Source organism: Dipteris shenzhenensis, chromosome 16 (assembly GCF_047967505.1).
Source record: "Dipteris shenzhenensis isolate YYH24624 ecotype China chromosome 16, Dip_SZ_1.0, whole genome shotgun sequence".
Taxonomy (NCBI): domain Eukaryota; kingdom Viridiplantae; phylum Streptophyta; class Polypodiopsida; order Gleicheniales; family Dipteridaceae; genus Dipteris; species Dipteris shenzhenensis.
Window position 1 is genome coordinate 35,163,212 of NC_141611.1, and position 24,193 is coordinate 35,187,404.

General features: G+C 43.7%; 1 protein-coding gene across 2 annotated transcripts; it reads right to left on the reverse strand.

Moving 5' to 3' along the window:
• On the reverse strand, positions 1-20,500 carry LOC147892885 (large ribosomal subunit protein eL20z-like). Of its 2 annotated transcripts, XM_087387497.1 has the most exons (5): positions 20,236-20,467; positions 19,741-20,096; positions 19,549-19,630; positions 8,446-8,560; positions 105-298 (listed from the first exon to the last, which is right to left on the reverse strand). In XM_087387497.1, the coding sequence occupies exons 2-5, from the start codon at positions 19,964-19,966 to the stop codon at positions 245-247; spliced, it is 477 nt and encodes a 158-aa protein (XP_087243623.1). In that variant the 5' UTR covers positions 19,967-20,096; positions 20,236-20,467; the 3' UTR covers positions 105-244. The 2 variants fall into 2 exon arrangements, with proteins under 2 accessions (XP_087243622.1, XP_087243623.1); XM_087387496.1 differs by lacking the exon at positions 8,446-8,560 and having other exon boundaries at positions 1-298; positions 20,236-20,500.
• Between the last annotated feature and the right edge of the window lie 3,693 nt (positions 20,501-24,193).

Genomic DNA, 24,193 nt, shown 5'->3' on the forward strand with positions numbered 1-24,193 from the left:
AGAGCGAGTGAGTGAGAGAGAGATAGAGAGTTGCATTACCTAGTAAAACAAAAAGATTTACCAATGCAAACACAAGAAAACAAATGGGCAGCGCATGTGCACCGAGGGAGGGCATACATTAAGAAAAACGCTACCCAAGATCAGACATGTTAAGTAACACATTCCCATCATGCATGTTTTATGTACACATCTACAAGACATATTTTGCTTCTTGGTTCCATAATTCAGATTTTCTCTTTGATCGTCAAGATGCCGCACTTGTACTACCAATAATCGCAGCAATAAGTGATAAAACAGCCTGCAATGTCAGCACAAATACTATGAGAACACAGGAAGATGGAAACGTTAAAGTGTTTTAAACCAACTGACATTCGAATAAAATTTGCAATGAAATTTTTAATTTTAATGCAAAAAAAGGGACTTGGAAGCATAGTGTATGAATATTTAGAGGCATTCAATTCAGGGCTATGTGCGTGTTCTTGTAGAGCTCAATATATACTAGCTTTTGGTACATCACATTCATAAGTTCAATCACATGAATAGACTTGTGACCTTCAACTTCCCAATAGTATAGTTGAATTCATTTGATTTCCCGCACGGAGGTGAGAATGGCAGATATTTCATGAATGTGACAAAGAACGAACTATTCCTCTAAAAAATTAACCCGAGTACTAGACACAACCACCAAAGCAAGTGACCTGGATGAAAGTCACTCTGCCATTCGTGTTGGCCAGTTTACAATGGCGAAGCCCTAGGGCTGACATGAGAATAAACAATCCTCTAGAACTCAAAAAGCAGCCTGACTACATACCAAGGTCATACAAGGAACTCCACAAAACAACAGCCTAACGCCACCCTCAGACAACCTGCTGAACATGCTTCAGAATGTTGTCTAAAAGACTCTCTTATCGATCAAAAGTTTGAAAACATACGGTTGAAGGATGCGGACCGAAGGGCATCAACATGAACTCATCCTGGCCTTTCTCCATTCAGAAGGCCGTCAGAAGGCTGTCTTCTGTATATCCGTCTCGTGGATCCAGATCTGGTGATAGAATAAATTTTTAAAAACATCTTGGCCCCGTTCAGGTGCACCAAGATTTAGTCGATCCTTGGCATGGGGAACCTGCTCGATGGTCAGCTTGTTCAGTACGCAGTAATCCACCTTGACGAAAAGGATCGGAGCTGCGTATGGTGAATTACTGGGGGGGATGAATCCTGATCTGAATACCTAGTTCATGAATCTGGAGGTGGTTGCCCAAGTTCATGAAGCCTAATTTGCAGGAATTGAATTCTGGAGTCTAGTGCTAACTTCTGGTAAGGATACTGACTGTGGGTTAGTGATCCAAGGTGATGCTCCATTTGGTTTTCCTCGGAGCATATAGGTGACAGGGACAAAAGAAGATTTGTTTTGAGAGCCTGGTCCTGCTGTGATACTGTATCCTGCTGGATCAGGTCTCGAGGCCTCTGAACTACTGAAATCAAAGGTCAAGGTGGGAACACTCCTAAGCCAAGAAATGAACTTGGACCCATGTCCAAGCCTTGGCTCTGATAATCTGGTCGGACTTCAAACTGATGCCACCGTTGTGTTCCCAATATGATGTCCGCTCCATGCGTAGGTGCGACCCTAAGTGGCCAACAGTCTACAACCTTGAGATCTATAGAGTGGCTGAAGCTAGCTCTCTATCTGCCGTTCAAGGCAATAGGTTTTGTTGGCGTAAGAGTCAACTGAGCCTGCTTAGTGGCTTTGATGGAAACGATGTCCTCTCAACCACCTGAAGCTATCAGGATAAGGACCTTCTGACCACCAATATGTCCCATAGAACTGAAACATATTGGGAAACTGGCAAGGCTCGATCTTCAAGCTCCTCAATGACCACTAAGGTTGCCCTATAGGAGTTATAGCTGTGGTTGAACCACTTGACTAGACTTCTTCTACGCGACGCTTCTTGTAATGCGGGCAGTCTTCCTTCTGGCCGGGCACATGACAATGGAAGCATCAGTTCTCTTTGGCATAGAGTGCTCGTGTTGCTACATCCAAGTACCCACCATACCCATTGCTGTCCTTCGCCATCCAGCTCTTCTTCTACTGTCCATTGCCGGATTTCTTCCCACCATGTGCTGACGTGGAATCTTGGGGCTTCTTACTATTGACTTGCTTGGGTCCTTGATCCCTGTGCATGAGCTCAAAGTTCTGAGCAAGCTTGTATGCACACTCTATCTCGTGGCCGAAAACTACGAATGAACTACTAGATGTCAAGATGCAGCCCTTCAAACTTTTCTCTAACTGCAACCATACGAACACCTGAGTGAACTTGTTAGCATAATGATTCACCATCTTGGTGTCCTCATAGCCTAGCTCGTAGAACTGACTCTAAAGCCTATCCAGGTACTGGAGTGGTAGGGACCGTGATCAGAGGTCTTTCATGAATTCCGCTCATCTATAAAGAGGTACCTCCTCGGCTAGACCATAGTGCTTGAGCCACCAAGTGACCGCCTCGCCTATAAGGTGCATGGATGCTAGGATGCACCGCTCGTCGTCGTTCATAGGCATCACTGAAAAATAACTTTCGAAATGATTGAGCCACGAAGTCAACACTAAGGGTTTTTGCTTACCATCGTGCCGTATCAAGTTGAGCCTCCCAAGGAAAGAAGGCTTGACAGGCAGTGGAAGTCTCTCCCATCCTGCCCCAATGGTCGGAGTGGAGAAATGACGAGTTACCAGTCCCGTTCTTCCTTCTCCTCCCAAGCCTTACGCTTCCATTCTTCCTTTTCCTCTCGAGCAGTACATTCTCTGAGCTCCTTGGCCTCCTGAGCCTCGCAATCCCAGAGTTCCTTGGCTTCCCGAGCCTCACGGACCCAGAGTTCCTAGGCTTCCTGAGCCTCACGGTCCCGGAGTTCCTTGGCTTCGTGAACCTCACAGTCCTGGTGTTCCCTGACTGCTCGAACCTCCCGATCGTGTTCCTCTTTGCCTTACGAGCTGCTCTATTGTGCTCTCTAGCGGCCTGCTCACGGTCATCCCGCATTTCCTGGGGCTGAGTCATGCGGTTGAAGAGAGTCTCGGACTGTTGTTGCTGCATCTGCATCATCATCATGGCCATCATGGAAGACATTGAGGTATCTGCAAGATTCTGTGGTGATAGGGGTCTTGTCTTGGACAGCTCACTAGTACTCATGGTGTCCTTACCGCATCTTGTCTGGACCATAAAACAGTGGGGCTGTCCCTAAACTGACCCTCAGGAAAGAAAAACTGAAGCTCTGATACAAATGTAGCTGGAATCTCCTACGTAATACTAACCGTACTGAATAATGATGCACTCAAACCTAAGTAATGCTGTAGAGTGTGTGAGAGAATCAGAGGGAGAAAATATAGCGGGAAAGGAATAATAAACAATGTCTGGCCCAAAGGGCTGAATACATTTGTAGAATAGACAAGAACTGTATGAAGGGGAATTGTGGTGATTGATTCTTGGGAGGGATTTAAAAGAGAGATGTTTCAAACTTGTATTTCTCCTCTAGCCAGGGATCAGTATATTTGCAGATGGTATGATTTGACTCAGCAAGGATCACTGAAAAATTATGTCAAACAGTTTTGGAAACTTGCTCTATTCATCCATGGCATTGATGACTACATCCTAGTATTGCCTCAGATGTGGCAGCTCAAAGGCCCAGTTCTCTTAAGGAAGCCAAGCAGTTGGCTGAGTTATATGAACCAAAGTACAATCTAAGAGAGAAGACCTTGGGCATTGGCCATTTTGGAACCAAATCCTCAGTCAAAGATGTCCTACTGATGCAAACAAGCCCCCTTCATCATCTACAGCCCCTTCTATCCCTAGGTGTCCTACAGTTTATGGCAGCAACATGGGGCATACTAAAGCATATAAGGATGCAGATGCAAAGGCACCCATTCCAAACTAGTGCAAAGGATCATCTAGGTGAGAAGAAAAAGATGGTGAAGCAACTATCTCAAGCATTCATTGATGACAGGAAAAACAAGAATCTGTGTTATCTATGTGGAGAAAAATGGACCCCTGAGCATCGGAGTGCGCAAAGCCAACTCAGGAGCAAAAGTTAGCATGATCATTGAGATTGAGGATGATCCCATTCAGCATGATCTGGCAACAGAGTTCCATCAGTGTGAAAACAATGACCAGGCCGAGGTGGAGGCTACTCAATCTACTCATGGATCTAAGAGGGAACCTTCTTTCCCATATGACCCTGGTGGGTTCATTCCTGTTGGGATATCTCAAGGTGTATGCCTCAGGCACACCTTATGTTTCTATGTGTGAGTGCTAGAGGCACAGTTAGGTGCCCACAAGCACAGTTAGGTAGTGGAGAGCCACATAGGATGATTGAGAGAATCTAGGAGCAGATTGAGGAGATGATTGTGGAGCTCTGAAGTCATCAGTGATGTCAGTGAGCTTGTATGAGGTGCCTACTTAAGGACCTCACTTTTCTTCATTCCATAAGCAAGTATTCTGATTTTGTGTCCACTCTACTCTTTCCTTTCAGTGTTCCAACATGGTATCAGAGCCATTTGATCCCCCTTGAGCCCATTTTTGCCACATCATCATCTTCTTCCTCTTCTTCTTCTTCACCATCTCTCCCTCTTCTTCCAAAAATTTGCTTGAGCTTGTTCTCCTCTGATTCTCACCCATTTCCCACGCCCTTTCTGCTGGAGATCCCTCTTGTTGGGGCGAGTTTCGGGCTGGAAGGAATTAAAGAATAAAACGCGCTGCTGGTCGCCATTGCACGAAAATCGTCGATTCTTCTTCCTGCAAGTTCTCTGTGCCTGCTCTGTCTTTGTCTAATTCCTTTCAGGGCAAGCTTCTCCATACCTAGAGCTACCTTGTGCTGAAATCTGAGCAGCAATGGCTGCATATTGAAGGAGAAAACAGAGAAAAACCAGTCGACTTTGTTCAAGAAGGTGAAGGCGACCTGACGCATATTTTCGCCTCTTCTTCCCAGAGGATCTACTGTGGTATACCAGCTTTCTTTTGCCTCAGAAAGCCCCCTTTCTTTTGCTTTGAAGAGTATGATATGAGCCCTCCAAGTTCAGCTCTCTAGTTTTGACAGTTTTGACATACTTTTGAAAATGATGCTACATAAAATGCTACTCTAGCATTTCTGGTCTTTTGAAGTTTTCAATAACTTCACTACAAGTGTTGCTTCAGTTTTGTTTTGACTTGCTAAACCTGGTTGTGATTGGAAAGTGTTTATTTCATTCACTTCTATGAAGCATGCAAAAGGTAGCATCATTGTTTGAAAACTAGTCACTACTATTTGCTACATCAAGTGCCTATACTTTGGAAGTATTTCAGTTCTTTTCACCTATAAGAGAGAAGACACTACCCAATACTTGGGTTAGAGCCTCTCATGGCTTGCTTATACAAAATATGTGAAAAGCCAAAACATAAAGCAATGTCTTGTTATGCTACAAAGGATGAAAATGCCAACCTGACTTCCTTGTTGAAGATTGCCAAAACAATGGTTGCCAAAAAGGAAGCAACTACAGAGATCTACCCTCTCATGGCACTTTTATTTAACTCCAAGTACAAGAAAAAGATGAAGGTCAGACACCTAAGATATGCTTCTCTACACAACTATGGAGATGACAAGATAATTGTTCTCTTGAAGGATATGACTTTCAGATCCACTTGTTCTATCATAATACCATCTTATAAGGCACTAGACACTGCCCATGTGGTAAGACCTTGCCTTGACATGGATATTTTGCCTCCACAAGATGAGGCATCCCATGAAGATTATGCATTTTAAATCGTCTCTATGTATGCTCTAGATCTCTCTTTTTATGTCAAGGTACTCAGCCAGGATAGTCCTCCAAAATGAATGAAAATAAACTTATTGTGTTTTGTGTGTTTTGTAAACACCTCTGGTCACCTTATAATGTAGGCCATGTGTATGTTTTGTTCCATGGTACCTCCTGCAGACATTGTGTGCATGTACATGCAGGGGAGATAACCATTGGAAGGTCTTTTTGTATCCCTTTTGTTTACCTTACACCCAAGGGAACCCTTGCTAGCATGAGAACCTAGCCATAGATTAATCCTTGACCACCATGAGATGGCATGAGAAACTATGAGATTAGATGTATCCTTGACATATCCTGAGGCATTTCCTTGAGGGGGGGTTTGTTGGGATATCTCAAGGTGTATGCCTCAGGCACACCTTATGTTTCTATGTGTGAGTGCTAGAGGCACAGTTAGGTGCCCACAAGCACAGTTAGGTGGTGGAGAGCCACATAGGATGATTGAGAGAATCTAGGAGCAGATTGAGGAGATGATTGTGGAGCTCTGAAGTCATCAGTGATGTCAGTGAGCTTGTATGAGGTGCCTACTTAAGGACCTCACTTTTCTTCATTCCATAAGCAAGTATTCTGATTTTGTGTCCACTCTACTCTTTCCTTTCAGTGTTCCAACAATTCCATGTGACCATGGTAGATGGTGTCTGTCAATCTAAGCAAGGATACCCCATCTGTGGAGGATTGAAGTAATTGATGACTATATGGATATTGACAGAGATTCAGAAGGGGATTCATGTGTTGATGATGATAACATGTCCTGAAACACCCAATCTGATCTGTACAACATCTCTCCTGAGGCACTCACAGGAGCTAGAGGTGCCCAAACACTCAGATTAAAAGGGGCAATTAATGGCAGACCTGTCCATATCTTGGTGGACAGTGGGAGCCCACAACTTCATAAATTCCAAGTCTGTCCAAGCATCAATTAATGGCAGACCTGTCCATATCTTGGTGGACAGTGGGAGTACCCACAACTTCATAAATTCCAAGTCTGTCCAAGCATCCTACAGAGATTGAACATGGCCTGCATGTACAAGTGGCTAATGGGGAGCATACTATCAGTAGATAACATCTTGGAGAAGAGAGTTCTGTCCCGCCTTCTTTCATATCTTGAAACAAGTGCGAGTAAAGCTTCTTGATGTGATTAAAGAAACGGAGTCAGTTAGGTTTCATTCTGTACCTCGAGTTTCTGAGATTGCTAAGTCAAAAAAGTAGCCCAAGGATATCAAAAGTTTTTCACATGAATTGGGTCCTAGAGGTGGACGCCCATATGATGTCCCTCGCCCATATAGTGACAATTACTTGGAGGAGCTGTTGGCATCTCTACGGGCAAGGTTCACCACTGCTAAAGAAGAAGTGGATGCAGTGCTTAATTTGTTTGCAGCAGACCTGGTTGAGATTCTTGATCGCAATGCTGATCCATTACCACAATGGCAGGAAAATGTTGAGGATCTCCTACTTCTAGCAAGTAGGTGTACATTAATCTCACCTGTCAGCTCTCGCCGTGAATGTGAAAATATTGTTCATGAGCTAGATGATCGATGCCAGAAATTGCCGATGGGCTTGTTAAAGCAGCTTCATACTCGCATGCTTTTGATACTCATGCTCTGCATGAGGTTGCTTCAGTTCCAGAAGAAGACTAGTCCTGATGAGGAAGGTTTTCACAAAATACAGCAATGTTTGAAGGGTGTTTGATCCATCGAGTGCTCGTTCACATCTACTGTTAGAAAAAAGGGAAAAGCTGCAAGTAGAACTTCAGGGAGAAGCTTCCGGGCAGTAGATCAGTGACCTGGGATTGTCGAGCCTCAAAAGCTCAAAGCACACAAGAAAGCCTAGGTTTGCTCTACAAAAGAATAAAACAAAGAACCAGCAACAAGATGACTCCAATCACATGACAGATCTGAACAAGTTGGATGCTGTTATCTCTGAAACCTTTGAGACAAGTGGTAACCATGCACAGGCTGGAAAAGATACGGCAATTAAAACACAAGATGAGAGTGCTTTGACTCAAGTGGATGTCAGATGGGATCAAAGCAAAAGCAACAAATTAGATGAAGATGAGGTTCAGCCAGTGACAGCGTCTCCCTCAAAGCAGGGACAGAAAACATCATGGTATGACTGGGCAGATTCAGAAAACCCTTTAGAAGAGTGATTCTGTCACCTGTTGAATTTGCGAAGAAGAAGTTGGTATTTCACACCTTCAGCCGCATTCCTTACACTGCACGTTAGCAGATGCTTGTGATGTCCCAGGATTGAATTTGAACGAGCGGCTCAGAACGCTTGCAGACACCACGAGCAGAGTGCCTAGCTCTATACAACTATTGAGTCCACCTTTGCGTGCCACATGGGCACCAAGAGACCAGATAAAAGGGCCTCCCTAGCCATGTTGAGTCACCTCTAAGCTCCCAAAAAGTCACCAAGAGAGACTAGATAAAAGGGCCTCCCTAGCCATGTTGAGTCACCTCTAAGCTCCCAAAAAGTCCCTCAAGGGAGTATAAGAACGGCTCACAATCCATTAACTGATTTAATTCACTGCAAAAGCTTGTCCTTATGCTATTTTGAATGCTAACAAGCCCATTCTAAGATGCCTCTCTGCATACATACTTAAAGAAAAGGGTACTCACAGCTATAGTGCAACATACAAGGCCGGCCCGCTCCCTGGGATCATGTCTTGTGCATAAAAGAATAATTGCTCCAACATACCATGGGATTGAAGCTAGAAACCACCCAATAATAAACCTGCCATGAAACATATTGTCACAACCATTTCTAAAGCTATCTACTACATTCTTATAGAAGAAAATGAAATATGCGTTGTGTTCAAAACTCCATTTGTACAAAGATAGTGGCTAACAAACATATTACATACCAATAACCACTTATCTAAGTATGTATTATGAAAGCTGTCAAAATGAACGATCTAGCCCATTAACTACCATAATTAAAGGACCATGGATAAATGTCGTTGGGCAACTCCTATAAGCTAGTTGTAGGAGGTTAAGAAGCTTTCCAAGTAGTTCATGGTGAATCTCTCCACAATGCACCTAGTAGCCTAGAGTCATGCCCGTATGGATCAACTTGGCTATTAATTTCCCTTGATACCTAAAATGTAGAGGGTTATCCCTAGACTCGTGTGAGTGGAGGCTCACATTCCATATTTCAATCATTTCAGCCTGATATTTAGAGCGCTCCCTTTTGCCTTTCTTTGTATACTAGACCTGAGTTAAGATAGTCGCAATGTTTGCATCAGCATGCTGCCCTATTCTCTATCCATATGAGGTTAATCAAGCTAAACCTTGAGTCGTCGAACACTTTCTGTTGTCATGCATAAAACAGAGCTGTGCAACTGAGTTATATTTGGATATATACACCTACATAAGACTAGACTTAGACCTGGATGAATCCAGGAACATTCCCAAACTCATCCTCTAAAAACACAACATAGTGCAGTGAGATTGTTAGACCTAGATGAATCCAAGAACATTCCCAAACTCATCCTCTAAAAACACAACATACTGCAGTTTCAATCTCACGATAGTCACTCATAAGATTGAAAACCATAAACTCCATCACGCAAAGCAAGGACTAGCTACTATGACATCCCCACTGACGTCATCAATGCCCAACAGTGGGTGTAGACCATAGTATAAAAATATGCTCTCACACATACAAATCCACACAAACTAAAAATTTCATGAAAGAAGTGAAAGAACAAAGGAAAAAACGAGTTTGTAAGCAGCTATTAGCAAAATTAAGAGTAAATTAGAGAAATAAAAATAAAAAAACTCAGTAAGCAAAGCTTGTGTTCTCATCACACCCAAGCATAAGTTGCCATCTGATTTGAAAGCCTCCATAAGTTCGAAAAGCAATTGCTTCATTTTCTTGGTTATGGACAGGTGTATAAATGCACATGGTGATGGAAATGTGACCTCTTCTCTAGCTAACAAATCAGATCACATGCATGCATTAGTATAAGCAACGCAATTGCACTCCTCTTGCACAATTGGATCCATGTCTCCAAATGGTATATGATTGAAAGGAAAGCATGTCGAAGAGATTTGACTACAATCAAGACTCCACAAGGGCCCTCCAACAATGAGTAGCAAGGATGGTATGCTACTCGGTGGAGCCTTTTGGGGTATGGTTGGGTAGCGTGTAGCTACTATGGGAGGCTAGCCCGGTTGTCCCTTAACCAGAATATATTTCAATTTGTAATGAAATCTTGACAAGGTGCCTTTGAGGCCATATTTATAATATACTCTATAGAATGATAAAATCTGTTGTTGCCCCATCCATATTCATGTAACCCCACTTGAGCTGGTACCTGAATATCCCAAAGATCCTATCTAGGCAATCGAAGGGCCTTTTATGGCAAACAAACCAACACATAAACCTTTGTAAGACTAGAATATATCCAATCGTTCAAATTTAGATTTTTTGTTGTTCTAAAATCCAAAAATCTACACGGAAAATAAAAGAGAAAACGAAAGAGAAGAAAAAAGAGGTGACAAAAAATTCTGAAAAACAAAAGGAAGACATACTTAGCAAGCAAAGCAACACTTATGTGGTCACCAGTGCCCAAGCATACATCCATACATACATTATATGTGTGTGTTGCTGTTCCTACATCTCTCTCTAGCACAGTTCATTTACTGTCTGCAACTCTCTCTCTCTAAAGTAGTACACACCACAGGAAGAAGTTGGATTTGAAACTAATTAACACTGTGTGATTCCTGCCCACTATCTTGTTTCATCTATCTTCTGTGTGGAGAGCGTTGGCTGTAGTATGCAACCTTCACCACTCTTATCTTTTCTAACAAGGATAACTGTTGGGACTGCTGCAAAGGCTGCAACATCTGCTGGATAGATAGGCTGTGCTGGAATTGATCCTGTTACAGAGGCTGATAGTACTTTTTCTGCTGCTATTAGACGGTAGGTAATGCTGCTGCTCATGGCCCTGCTGCTACTACTGGCCCCATGGAGCTCTTGGTAGTCAGCCAAGGTTTGATCCTAGTTGGAGAGCATCTAGGTACACACAGAACAGCATAGTATAGTGTGCAGTAAGGCTCTCTTGGAGTAGCTACTGAAGCCTGTAAGAGGCACGTGGTGATCTAGGAGTCTACAGCTAAAGAGCCTGTTTTAAGTGGATGTTTGCTGCAAGAGTTGGTACAGTTTGTCGGCAGGTTTTGTGCATGGATTGGACATCGATTATATATGTATTTTGGCTGTACATCTGTGTGCACTTTCTCCAGATCTGATGTCAAGCTCTCTATACTAGTCTAGCCCCTACTGCAGATCACGGGAGCAGCACCATGATTCACCTCCCAGCCAATTCTTGCTAAGGCTCACAAGCCAGACAGAGATCTACGTTGAAATCACATGAATTATTTTCATCTCTTCTCTCTCTAGCCTTAGCAAACCCCATATCCCTAGATAGATCTAGATGCCACATGTCATCTATATAGGGCCTTCCTAATGCAACATTTCACCCCTCTCTTGGGATGCATTTAATTCCTTGCCCCTAGGCACAATCTTAGCACTAGGCCCTTGGTCTTAGATCTATCAAGTCTGGTGCTATCAGCCCTCACCTAGGACCTTGACATTAAATCCCTCCCGATCATTTACATGAAGCGCAAACACATATATTACAGAGATAGATCCTTTAAGGGAAATGTCGACTGATTCTTCCGAGGTCATGCTACCTCGGCTAGAGCGTAACATTCCTTCCCTCTTCAGACATCAGCGTCCTCGATGATAAAGTCTGGGAACACTCTCCGCAACTGATATACGGATTCCCAGGTAGCTTCGGATAGAGGCTGACCATGCCATGCAACCAACACCGTGGGTATCTTTCGATTCCGTACTTGCATTGTTCCTCGGTCCACGATTCTTGTTGGTTTGCGCCTTGCAATATCCTCTATCTCCTGAAACAAAACCACACCTTCGATTAGTGAGTCACCTGTATGTAAAAATTTCTTTAAGCGCGAAACATGAAAAACCGGGTGCACCTTACACCCCTGTGGCAATTCTAATTTATAGGCTACACTGCCTATTCTCTTTAGAATTAACCACGGCCCACAGTATCGAGGTGATAACTTAGCACACTCTCCTGAAGTCAACGACTTCGAGTGTGAAGGAATTCTGAGAAAAACTTTTTCTCCTTCTTCAAATACTCTTATAGACCGATTTTCATCCGCATACACCTTGGCTCTATCCATAGCCTGGCGAATATTAGCTCTCGCAAGTGCTAGCATCTCCCGCATCTGAACTACAAAGTTCGCGGCACTAGGCACTTTCTGAGGTACTCCAACTATAGTTGGATTGGCTGGCCTATAACCATAGTTCAGCTCAAACGGACTGAACCCAGTAGATGAATGTTTCCTATCATTGTAGGCAAACTCCAACAATGGCAACCACTTGTCCCATGTATGTTGCCTCAATGACACATATGCTCTCAGCATATCCTCTAAAGTCTGGTTGACTCTCTCCGTCTGACCATCCGTCTCAGGATGATCCCCACTACTCATTCCCAACTCAGTCCTTAGTGTCTCAAATACCGCTGTCCAAAAATGACCGGTAAATCTAACATCTCTGTCTGACACTATGGATCTAGGCAATCCATGCAGACGAAATATATGTGTGATGAACAAATCCGCCACTTGCGGGGCACTAACAGACTCTCTAGTCGGAATGAAGTAAGCCATCTTGGTTAGACGATCAACCACCACAAGGATAGAATTATATCCCCCTTGTGTTGCAGGTAGCCCTACAATAAAATCCATGGAAATGCTCTCCCACTTACTTAGTGGTATTTTCAAGGGCTGTAAAAGTCCGGGTGGCTTCACCCGCTCGGCCTTACTTACCTGACACGAGAAACACCGTGTCACATACTCATGAATATGCTTTTTCATCTTTGGCCAAAAGAAATCTCGCCTCACGAGATCATATGTCTTCTCGACTCCTGGATGTCCCGCACACGGGCTATCATGGCATTGTCGAATGACTCTCTGCCTGAGATCATTCTGACCAGGTACTACAACCTTGCCATTTCTAACTAGCATACCATCCCTTATGGTATATCTTGCGTAAGTTTGGCCTTTTCTGGATGCCAGGTCATCCTTTTCATTTTCCCCGGGTTTTAACACATGAGCCTTAGGCCATAAGCTCTGGACAAACTCGTCCACTTTTTGAGTTTCTCTTATCTCGGTCATTAGAGCACTCTCTAATACCGTGAAACTCAGGTTGTGCATAATGCGAGACAACGCATCAGCTACCTTATTGTCTTTTCCTCTTCGGTACCGAATCGTTAGATTAAACTCCTGCATGAGCTCTACCCACCTAGCTTCGCGGCCCCTCAAGTCAGGCTGTTTACAAAAATGTTTCAGAGTATCATGATCCACATCCACATAAAACTCTGAACCATACAATATGCCTCCATGTTTTCAAAGCATGGATAACTGCATACAACTCCAATTCATGAGTTGGCCAATTCCTTTGAGAGGGAGAAAGCTTCTTGCTTTCAAAGGCTACTGGCCTTCCCTCTTGAAGGAGGACTGCTCCTACCGCAATGCCACTTGCATCGGTTTCTAGGAACAACGGTTTCTGGGGATCAACTATTTTTAACACCGGTCCTGAGACCACAGCTTGTTTTATGGTGTTAAAACTTTCTTGTTGATTCTGCCTCCAAATAAAAGGTACTTTATCTGAGGTCAGATCAGTCAATGGCGTTACTATTCCAGAATATCCTTTGATATGCCTTCTATAAAATTGGACAAACCCCAAGAATGATCGCAACGCGGTCAGACTTTGAGGGATTGGCCAAGTTAGTATCGCAGCCACTTTCTTCGGATCCATTTCTACCCCCTGTGGAGTAATTACGAACCCTAAGTATTCAAGCCTAACCATACACAGTATAGTTTTCTTTTTATTCACATAAAGACTGGCTTTCCTCAAAGTACCGAACACTATCCTTAAGTGTTCACGATGCTCAGTAACACTTTTACTGAATATCAAGATATCGTCAATAAAATGTACTACGAACTTTCCGATATACGGACGTAGTAAATCGTTCATAAGCATGACGAAGGTCGCTGGAGCATTGGTAAGTCCGAAGGGCATTACCAAAAACTCATAATGACCAAACCTGCTTCTAAAAGCGGTTTTATGCACATCCTCGGCTCTAATCCGGATCTAATGGTAGCCGCACTTAAGATCTATCTTGCTGAAAATCACGACTCCATGTAGTGCATCTAGCAAATCATCAATCCGAGCCATCGGATACCTGTGCTTAACAGTGATATTATTCAATGCTCTGTAATCTATACAGAGGCGAAACGTATCATCCTTTTTCCTCTTTAATATCACTGGCGAAGCAAAAGGTGAGAAACTTGGTTGAATCTGCCCCAACTTGAGGTATTCTTCCAGTTGTCTACGCACCTCCGCTTCTTCAGCAAAACTCATTCTATAGGGAGGTCTATTTACAGGTTCTGCCCCCGGGATCAGCTCAATCTTATGCTGAACTTTCCGCTCTGGAGTTCATCTCTAAAACATTCAGAGAACTCCTCTGTTATAAGATTAGCCAGCTTGGCCATCTCACCACTTTGCGTAACATCAGTGCTAGTCGAAGAATCATCCACCGACTCTACCGATGCTGTGCAAAGATGCAAAAACTCTACTTGAGCCTTTCTGATTTCCATCACGGAAACCAAAGGTCCTTGAGGTATATCTTCTTTACCTCGCAAGACATAAAGCACATCATTCATCTTGAATTGATATACGTGCTTTTTCCAATCAATGGCTGGATTCTTCCTAGAATGCCACGCCATTCCCAGGGCTATATTTGCGTGAGCAAGCTTGGTCATTTCAAAATCAAGCTTCTCAGCATAGTCCTGAATCCGAAGCTCCAACTGGGTAACCCTTTGGTCTCATACTTCAGTTGAACTTCCATCTGCCATCCTGACTGTGTACGCATAGTCAGATGGACTTGTCTTTAATTTCAGCCTCTTCACGAGCTTGGAGTTAATCACATTGTGAGTTGACGCCGAGTCAAACAACACAATGACATCATGACTGGCCACTTGCCCTTTCATTTTGATTAACTCCGTATCATTGAAGGCTGTATACCCCGTTGCTGCGGGCTTAGATAGGATGTTATCACGTGCACTCGTCACTAACTTAGCAACAGACACACATAACAAACAAGGTACTAACCTCTGAGAAGATCCCGCTAGCTGAATCTGCATCTCTTCCGCTCTGGGACTTCCCTGCATCTCCACGTCGCACTCTGAGATCACCATCTCAGCCATCCGACGATCTTTATTACGTGGACAATCTCTCCACTGATGAGGTTGAAGGCAACCAAAGCACAAGCCTTCTCTCCTCGCTTTCTCCCGCTGTTCTGGGTTCAAGGGAGATTTAGACCAAGCCCGGGCTGCCATTGGGGTTACTTTCCTCTTCACTCCAATGGTGGTACTTGGTTTAGGAGTTTCAGCCGGTCTCGCCTGCTTGGCTTGACCACTCGGCTGCGAACCACTCCCTCTACTAGCCCACTTCTTCTTAAACCCAGATTTCTTCGGATACCCATACTGGGTTCCGACCTGTGCAAACCCACTTGGCTTGCTGCCCTTGGCATCCTCGTAGTTCAGGGCTATAGCTATTGCATCATCTAGCGTGTTCGCGTACTTAGCCCGAACTTCCATTTTTATTCGATCATTCAATCCAAATATGAAATCTTTTACTTGGATTGATTGAGGCAGGGGTTCATCAACCTTCATTACACTCTCTCGAAACTTATCAGTGTATTCTGCCACTGATAAACTTCTCTGACGAAGGTTCCTATATTGATCCCAAGCTCGGGATGCTTCGTCAGGAGGTAAGAAGTGTTTCCTGAACTCTCTTTTAAACCCCTCCCAGGTAGTGGATGCTATGCCATCTTTTTGTTGTTTAATCCACCACCGATCCGCTGTCTCACTAAACATGTGGGTGGCCTCGCGGATCTTTTTGATGTCATTTCTGATCTCACAAATGGCGAACGCCTCGTCCCATTTGTGTAACCAGGTCTCAATGACATCGGAGCTACGGTCGTTCATCCGACCAGAATACTTTTCCGGTCTGTAATTGGCAATATTTGGCACTTTAGCCTTCCTAGGCTCAACCGTATGGACACTAGACTCCAGTTCCATTGGAGCCTTTCCCTTCTCCTCTCGAGAAGGTCTGGCAGACATACTCTGTAACGCTCTCCTAAGTTCAGATTGCCCTGCGTTGGATTGTAATTGCTGCGCTAACAACTGTTGCAAGGCATCCTCCAGCAATGCAATCCTGCCAGATAAAGTGTGAGCTACTGGGCACGATCCCTGCTGGGTCGGCCGGACTCCTGACTCACCAGGGTCCCTTCTGGAAGCCCCTTCTTCTGCTTCCATTCAGCTCAATAGGTGTTTTGGTTTTGGGTTTTTTTTTTTTTTTTTTTAACACCTCTAGAACACTGTACTCACAAGCTGACACAATTCAGTGTACTGACACTCTGACACAATTCCCTATACTAGGGAATTCCTGCAATCCCACATTCACACTGATCAAGCATTTAATACAAGCATATATCACATATGGCGCTTTTCCCTATACTAGGGAAATTCCTGCAAATTAACTCACACTGAAGTATACAGGCATCTGCACAGGCATAATCTGTCCCTATAGCATCGTTGACTGTAAACTCTTATGCAAGCGGAGCATCAACAAACTAAATCAAGAGAAGAAAACACAGAATTGACAGAAGTGACAGAGAGCCCCCTGGTCTATGAACTCTGATCGAAATCCGTCTGAAGGAATGAATCGAAAACTGGCACGGGTCGAGGTAGCCAGATATCCCGAAGCCTGTGGGTCCTATGCCTTCGTGCTCGCTGCGCCAAATCTTGACTACGGGTCCACATGATCAATTTGCTCCTGCTCGCCGCTCACGAGCTGCTGCTGCTCGTTCCAGCTCCTTGGACTTTCCGTTCTTCTGCGATTGATCCCGGACTGCCCACGTCGAAAGACCTCATAGTCATCCGTAATCTCTAATTGCATATGCGCCAGGGAAGCAGTCGACAACTGTTTTTATTGCGTAGACCGACGTCGAACGAACAGTCCACGTATCACGTCACGTTCGAATTCGCCGTCTGCTCTTCACGTCTTCCGTTTGATCGTAGACCACGAATCCCCTCTCTTCTCCACGCCAATCGTTCGTTGTCAGCACAGCTCCACGTGAGCGCCAATCATCACGCACATCGTCAGCAGCGTTGGATCTCCCTCGACGCTCGTCTATAATTGTGCGGCCTTTTCACTTGCCTAGCCTGTTCAAGGCCCTACGCTCCTCTATCCATCACACGAAGGCTACCGTTGGACGAGTAGCGCACTATCACGAATCCCCGCTATTCGTCGTCACCGTCGGGTGATTCGCCACCAACGCTCCATACCTTTCCTCTTTCGTAACCTGCTCTGATACCAATTGTCAAGCTCTCTATACTAGTCTAGCCCCTACTGCAGATCACGGGAGCAGCACCATGATTCACCTCCCAGCCAATTCTTGCTAAGGCTCACAAGCCAGACAGAGATCTACGTTGAAATCACATGAAGTATTTTCATCTCTTCTCTCTCTAGCCTTAGCAAACCCCATATCCCTAGATAGATCTAGATGCCACATGTCATCTATATAGGGCCTTCCCAATGCAACATTTCACCCCTCTCTTGGGATGCATTTAATTCCTTGCCCCTAGGCACAATCTTAGCACTAGGCCCTTGGTCTTAGATCTATCTAGTCTGGTGCTATCAGCCCTCACCTAGGACCTTGACATTAAATCCCTCCCGATCATTTACATGAAGCGCAAACACATATATTACAGAGATAGATCCTTTAAGGGAAATGTCGACTGATTCTTCCGAGGTCATGCTACCTCGGCTAGAGCGTAACATCTGAAGTGTTCTTTAAACCAACACATATCTAGATGAATCCAGTCACATCCAAACTCATCCTCTAAACACTCAACAAATTGCGAATTTTCAATCTTATGAAAGTCACAACGTTAAAAACCATGAACTCCATCACGCATAGTAAAGACTAGCTACTATGACATCCCCACAAATGTCATCGGCACGTAACGATGAGTGTAGACCATAGTATAACAAATGCTCACACAAACATATCCACATACCCAAGCACACTTGAGCATTCCATTTATACAAAAGTCGCCATATTGAGTTTCAATTAGCACTCTAGTGATGAACTTGACCATGACAAAGGCTAGCACCTAATCAAAAAGTAGACCACATAGCTACAACTGCTTGTGAAGACTTATAATATGTCATTTTAGTCTCTCCCAAATGAGCATTTCAAAGATGCTTAGGAAAGATAGTTAATAAGGCAAAGCAGCTCTTGAGATGGAAAGAATTCATCGCAATATCAACAAGGATAAAGACTTCACAAGGTAAAATTTGCATGTCCACTAATGCAGCAGGGAATATATAGCTAGATGAATCCAAAAACGTGCCCAAGCCCATCCTCTGAACACACAACACCCCAAAGATCCTGTCTAGGTTTTCAAAGAGCTCTTTGCCGCATAAAAACCAAAACAATCACTCACAAGGCTGAAAACTAAAACCTCCTTCACACATAGCAAGGACTAGCTACTATGCCACCCCCACCGATGTCATTGGCACTTGATGGATGTAGACCATAGTATAAACAAACGCTCTCACATACATATCCACATACCAACCACACTTGGGTATCCATTTATACAAAAGTCGTCATACTGAGTTTCTGCCCAAACCCATCCTTCAAAAATACAACAAATAGTGCAGTTTTCATCTTATGACAATCACTTATAAGGATGAAAACCATAAACCCAGTCACTCATAGCAAAGGATTTTAGTCTCTAGGATCATGCTGTTTACAAACTCTCCGTTCCATCTTTTCTCACAAGTGGACAAGAGTGTGATGAGTGGCACTTGCCTGCATATAGGGTATATAATTGCAGTCTATTGCAACATCAACAGGGTGATGGACCCTTCATAAGATGAAATTTGCATGTCCTCGGGAGCATATATCTAAGGAACATGCCCAAACTCATCAAATGAAAACACAACAAATAGTGATAGGGGAATGTAGCCTCTTAAGATGGAAAGAATTTATTGCAACATCAACAAGGTGATGGACCCTTCATAAGATGAAATTTGCATGTCCTCAGGAGCATATATCTAAGGAACATGCCCAAACTCATCCTCTGAAAACACAACAAATAGTGCATACAAACCAGCCGTGCCTTGTTAACTTGCTCCCTCTAATGCACACATTCAAGTCAGCAATCCCACGTGCATGTCAATGTGTATTTACTGCTTTATCAAAAGCATTCTTTAGACGTACAAAGCAGCAATAAAAGTCACGTCTTTCTTTTCACGTCTTTCTTTTGTTACATATTGGCTATTTCATTTCCAGTACCGAAAGTTTCGCTCTAAAACTACCAGCCCATGATGGTCCCCCCTATAAAGCCTGTCCAATTTGGTGAATGCCAATATGAGGGAAAAAATAGCATGACGTCAATAGTCAGCCTGTTTGCAAAACCAGCCCAACAAATTAAATCCTTTTTTTGTGAGAACTCGGACAGAACACTAAGAACACTCAAGGCATTAAACAATCTCTCTCTCTCTCTCTCTCTCTCTCTCTCTCTCTCCATGTGAGTTTTACTTTTACTTACAGAAACCAACCAATGCCAATTCCACAACAAGGAAGCCGCTGAAGTTCTCGCTCAACAGGTCTTCCTTCAACAACAGGATACCCTGCATGGAGAATACAATCCAAGGAATTTAGGACTTTTACTCCCAGATCAAGCGTTGCAGATGCGGTACAGGAACAGCGCGTGGCAAACAGCAACGGAAGAGAAAGATACCTGGTACAGGCTGATAACCATACTGTAGACCCTGACTAGGGTGTACTGGCTGTGGGAAGCCAGGAGGCGCAGGCTGGGGGTAGCCTGGGCTGCCCTGAAACGTGCCATAGTAATGGGGAGCAGTCGGTGCGGCCTGCTGATAAAGACTTTCAGTGTCCTGCGGCCCCTGCTGCTGCTGCTGATGGTAGTAGTAGCCCCTATCTTCAGAGCTCCCGTCTTGTTTCATGATGGAGAGGAGGGAAAAGAGGATTCACAACAAAAAATGAACGGTTCGTGTGGCTGTCCGGCAGGATTCTTGAGTCTGCGTGAAGACTGAAAGCTTGCGGGAAATGCTTCAAAAAATGCTGTTTTCCAGGCTGCAGATAAATGACAAATTGATAAACAAGGGAATCAAAACAGACCTCTCTTTCTCTCTCTCTCCCCCTCTCTCTCTCTCTCTCTCTCTCTCTCTCACAGAGACACACACAAACTCAGATCAACCGAAATAAATCTAACCTCGTGAGAAGCGCAGAGTTGTGGAACTGTATGCAAGATCTGCAGCTCCCCTGGGAAAAGCTCCGCACGATCACCCTCAATAAATAAAAGAACATCCAGTTCGCATGCATTGCCCAATTTAAGGGCGTCAGCTATAACTTAACCTTGGTTTAATTAAGGGCCGTTTTGGAGCCTTTGTTTACTTAATTTGCCCTCCCACGTATGGGAACTTCATGATCTTGCAAGAAAGACTTTTCAATAGCATGAAACCCACCTAGGGGTTTGGTTCAACCTAAACCTCTCATTCCACTTTCATTACCTACGGATGAGTGTCGATAATCGAAGCAATCCCTTCTTCATAGCACCCACAAGGAGCGTTGGTCACACTAGCACCAAACAATCCCAAAACTACCTATGAAGCTCTTCTTAGGAATGTTAAAGGGACGAGAGAAGAGATTTAAAACTCCCATAGAGATATCCTACCCTTCATGATTTTTCAGGCTATTCAAGCCAATAACTATATCATTTTATTCAAGATTAAAAAATTGGTAGCCATACAACGATAAGCTAATTTATTGGCAAACTTCTAGAATCTCAACAACATGCTTGAGAAAGTTCGCAAAGGCTATAGCCAAGCCTAGAGCTAGTTAACATTATGCTCATAAATGTGTGGCTGGTGACAATTTATTTCACATAAAGCATAGTTTGAAGTCATAATGATTGTAGCAAGTCTTAGCATGAGAGACACATCAATTTAAGATCAAATCGATGAGTGAGATCCTTAAGCTCTCCTACCTTTTTCATAATGGTCTACATATGTATTTTTAGCCATTTGCCTTTTTAAAAGTTTTAAGCTATAATCAAGCTTTCCAGAAAAAGAAAATGTCGCTAAACTTGAAAGCTTTCTTATTTTCAAAAACAAGAAGATGACTAATGGCAAACAAAAGACACCCAACCAAGAAGCTCTTCCATTTCAATTTGAGGTTTCTCTTTGATAACACTGAGATGACTTCTGCTTTGAGTTAGCAACCAAGATCATCCTTACCGAGCTGTCATGTGGTGAGGTATCGAGCATATAAGAGGCACATAAAGACTATATCAAAGCAATTGTTGATCTTACAAGCTAATGTTGAAATGACTCCCCCTTTCGACCCAGCTATAACAATCATCAAAATTAGGAACCGAACTACATGAATCACCATCTAGGGTGGTGAGCACATGGAGGTCACAAGTAAGTTTTGTGGCCTGACCCTAGCCAAATAGACATCCCCATCATATCTCTATAAGGGAGGGAGTCATTGGACTAGCTTGTTAGCTTGCCATGTCTATGGCTAAGGTCCACAATCCAGATACTAATCAATGAATCCCCTTGGCTCAAGCCCTCACGCCAATATAAAACCTAGGCCACGACTAATATATCACGAATGTTTTCAATCACTTAGACCCCTAATCCTGGGAAAATTAGCAAACTTTTAGGATACAAAAGTTTTACCTCTTAGGATCCACAAACAAAATCTTTAGAATCAATGAGTTTTCAAAAGTAGAGTATGTTACCAAAATTTTTACCTCTCTAGAGATTCAACAACCATAATATTCAGGTTTGTTTTAAAAAGGTAGGCCCAACATGGAGTGAAAGCTAGTGAATTTTTAGGATGTGAGAATTGATAATGCAAGTGGCAAAGAGAGAGAGAGAGAGAGAGTCCATGGGGAGTGCGCTCTCGATCTGGTTCTAGGTGATGCAAAGCTATGTATGCTAGAGGAGGGCTCAAGCTGCTGTATCTACATGTTGCTGGCAGAGGCTCTCCAAATTCAAACATGCTCCTCCTTGGCCTACTGCTACATGTGCTTGAGGCTTCCCACCTCCTGTGACAATTGGGAGACCCTAGTACCGAACTTTTGACGGAGTTGTGCCATCTTTTGCTTCTACCACAGCTGCTTGGTGTTGGCTTGTACAAGCTCTCATCGAAGCCTCTATGTTTGGTCGATAGCCAAGTACTCTATGAGATACTAGGCATAGTGGTGGGCCACCTCAATCCTTTCCGATGGAGGAAGATGGGGGAACTCACTAGTGTGGCCAACTTAGTGGGAGGCATGGCAATGGCGAGCTTTGACTACACCTCCTCATCCATGTCCATCCTTGAGCGCTTATTGGCAGTGGTGGTGAACATCTCGATGATGGGGCCTTGCTGAGCCTTTCTTTTGAGCAATGCCTTGATGGGGTCACTGAGCTTGGGGATCACCCTTGAGTTGGACATCACAGCCGTGGTCAGATGGGGAGGCAGAATAGACTGAGGCAAGTGGTATGATCAATGATGATGAAGGGAGAGGCAAAGGAAAGTCCGAGTGGTCAATCCTCATAAATCCCATATAGCACGTGCAAGCAAGTATGCATTATCAAGTTTAGGTTCAAGTAAGCCATCTAGCTTATCAGAATAGTTTATGTCATGCTACCTTACTTCGTGATTCTCATATGGAGTACATGCTAGGTTTTCCAAAAAAGCTTGCAATTCATCTAGAAATGACACATGTTTCTCTCTTCTTGTACATAAAGGAATGAAAAGAAGAGAGAATCCTAATCATACATCCAAAAATTATCAAATACCAAAGTCAAACTCGTATCATGAGGATACCATTGAATATTCCCCAAATCTCAAACAATCTCTGTGCATCCACATACACACCCTTTATATCGCAATCTTGAAGATGTATCTAATGACTTCAATATCAAATTCCATGAGCTTACATTATTGTGCCTTAAGCTCACTTGTGGAGCTTCGAGTCTGGAGGTAGTCATCTATGATGAAGGCCGTGAAATGCTTGGAAGGCTGAAAACAAGGCGCTTGAGCCTAAGCATTGTAGAAGGATCCCAGCTCGTGCGCATTCTCTAGGAGCTACCCCAGGAGGCAAAGAAGCACTCAGAGATGGTTGTTGGAGGCCGTGGATGGTGGCTTGAGTTAGAGTCAATGCTATAGGGCTTGATGTCGTAGAGTGCAAGGCTTGTTGTAGAAGCAGTCCCAGAAATGAAAGCCTTGAGGTAGGTAGCTATGACCAAAACCAAAACCAAATGGGGAACCAAAACCGAATGGAGGAACCTTACACCTCTCCCTCACACCTCTCAAAATACTAAATCCCTCAAACACACCTCTCAGGGAATGAACTCAAGAGAACTCAAACCGAGATAATGAAAGCTCTAAATGACATAATTGGGAGCTTTTCAATCCAAAACGGAGATGAGAAGTAGCTGTACAATGATAGTTAGAGATGATGAAGAAAATGCCTCAAAAGGAGGGCTTTCACTCTCTCATAAAAAGCACTCTCTCATGAAGAATGGACCTCGTGAATCTCTCGTTCGGATATGGGGGATGCCTCGCAAAATGAGGGCTTAGTGGCTTGACAAGATGCAAGGGCTTGGGAGCACCTAGTGCTCTGATACCATGATAAAGTGGGGAGGGGGGGGGGGGAGAGAGAGAGAGAGAGAGAGAGAGAGAGAGAGAGAGAGAGAGAGAGAGAGAGAGAGAGAGGGAGGGAGAGGGAGGAGTGCACACGATATAGCTACCTATACACTATGTTGTATTGAACATAAGCATGAATATATACATGTGAACCCCTTAGGGATAGGGCTAGGGTTAGGGTTTGCCCCTATGCCCTATAGGTATGGTGCAATTTACACCATCCTTAAAGACTACTCTAACTAAAAAATTTGAATAGTTTTTGGACTATGGTACTATTGTACAAACTAACTGATCACTTGACCCACAGTTTTGGACCCAAACAGATCTAGAAATAGTAGCTTCCCCTTATACTTCCAACTTCTACCACAAGCCATGCTACTCCGCAACCATGGCATGTCCATAAACTCTCCAAGATACGAACACCAAGTGAACAGGTTGAGTGCAACCACATAGACAACATGGTCGAGCCCAATGTAACTAGTCCAAATGAATTGCCTTGGGCTAGATGGACCAACATGGGAAAGACT

Excerpts from the sequence above, each read along its gene's own strand:
- LOC147892885 (XM_087387496.1), bottom strand. The coding sequence starts at position 19,966 with ATGAAACAAGACGGGAGCTCTGAAGATAGGGGCTACTACTACCATCAG. Across the intron at positions 19,631-19,740 it reads TGGTTATCAGCCTGTACCAG|GGTATCCTGTTGTTGAAGGA; the intron begins GTATCTTTCTCT and ends TTCTCCATGCAG. Across the intron at positions 299-19,548 it reads ATTGGCATTGGTTGGTTTCT|GCTGTTTTATCACTTATTGC; the intron begins GTAAGTAAAAGT and ends CTGACATTGCAG.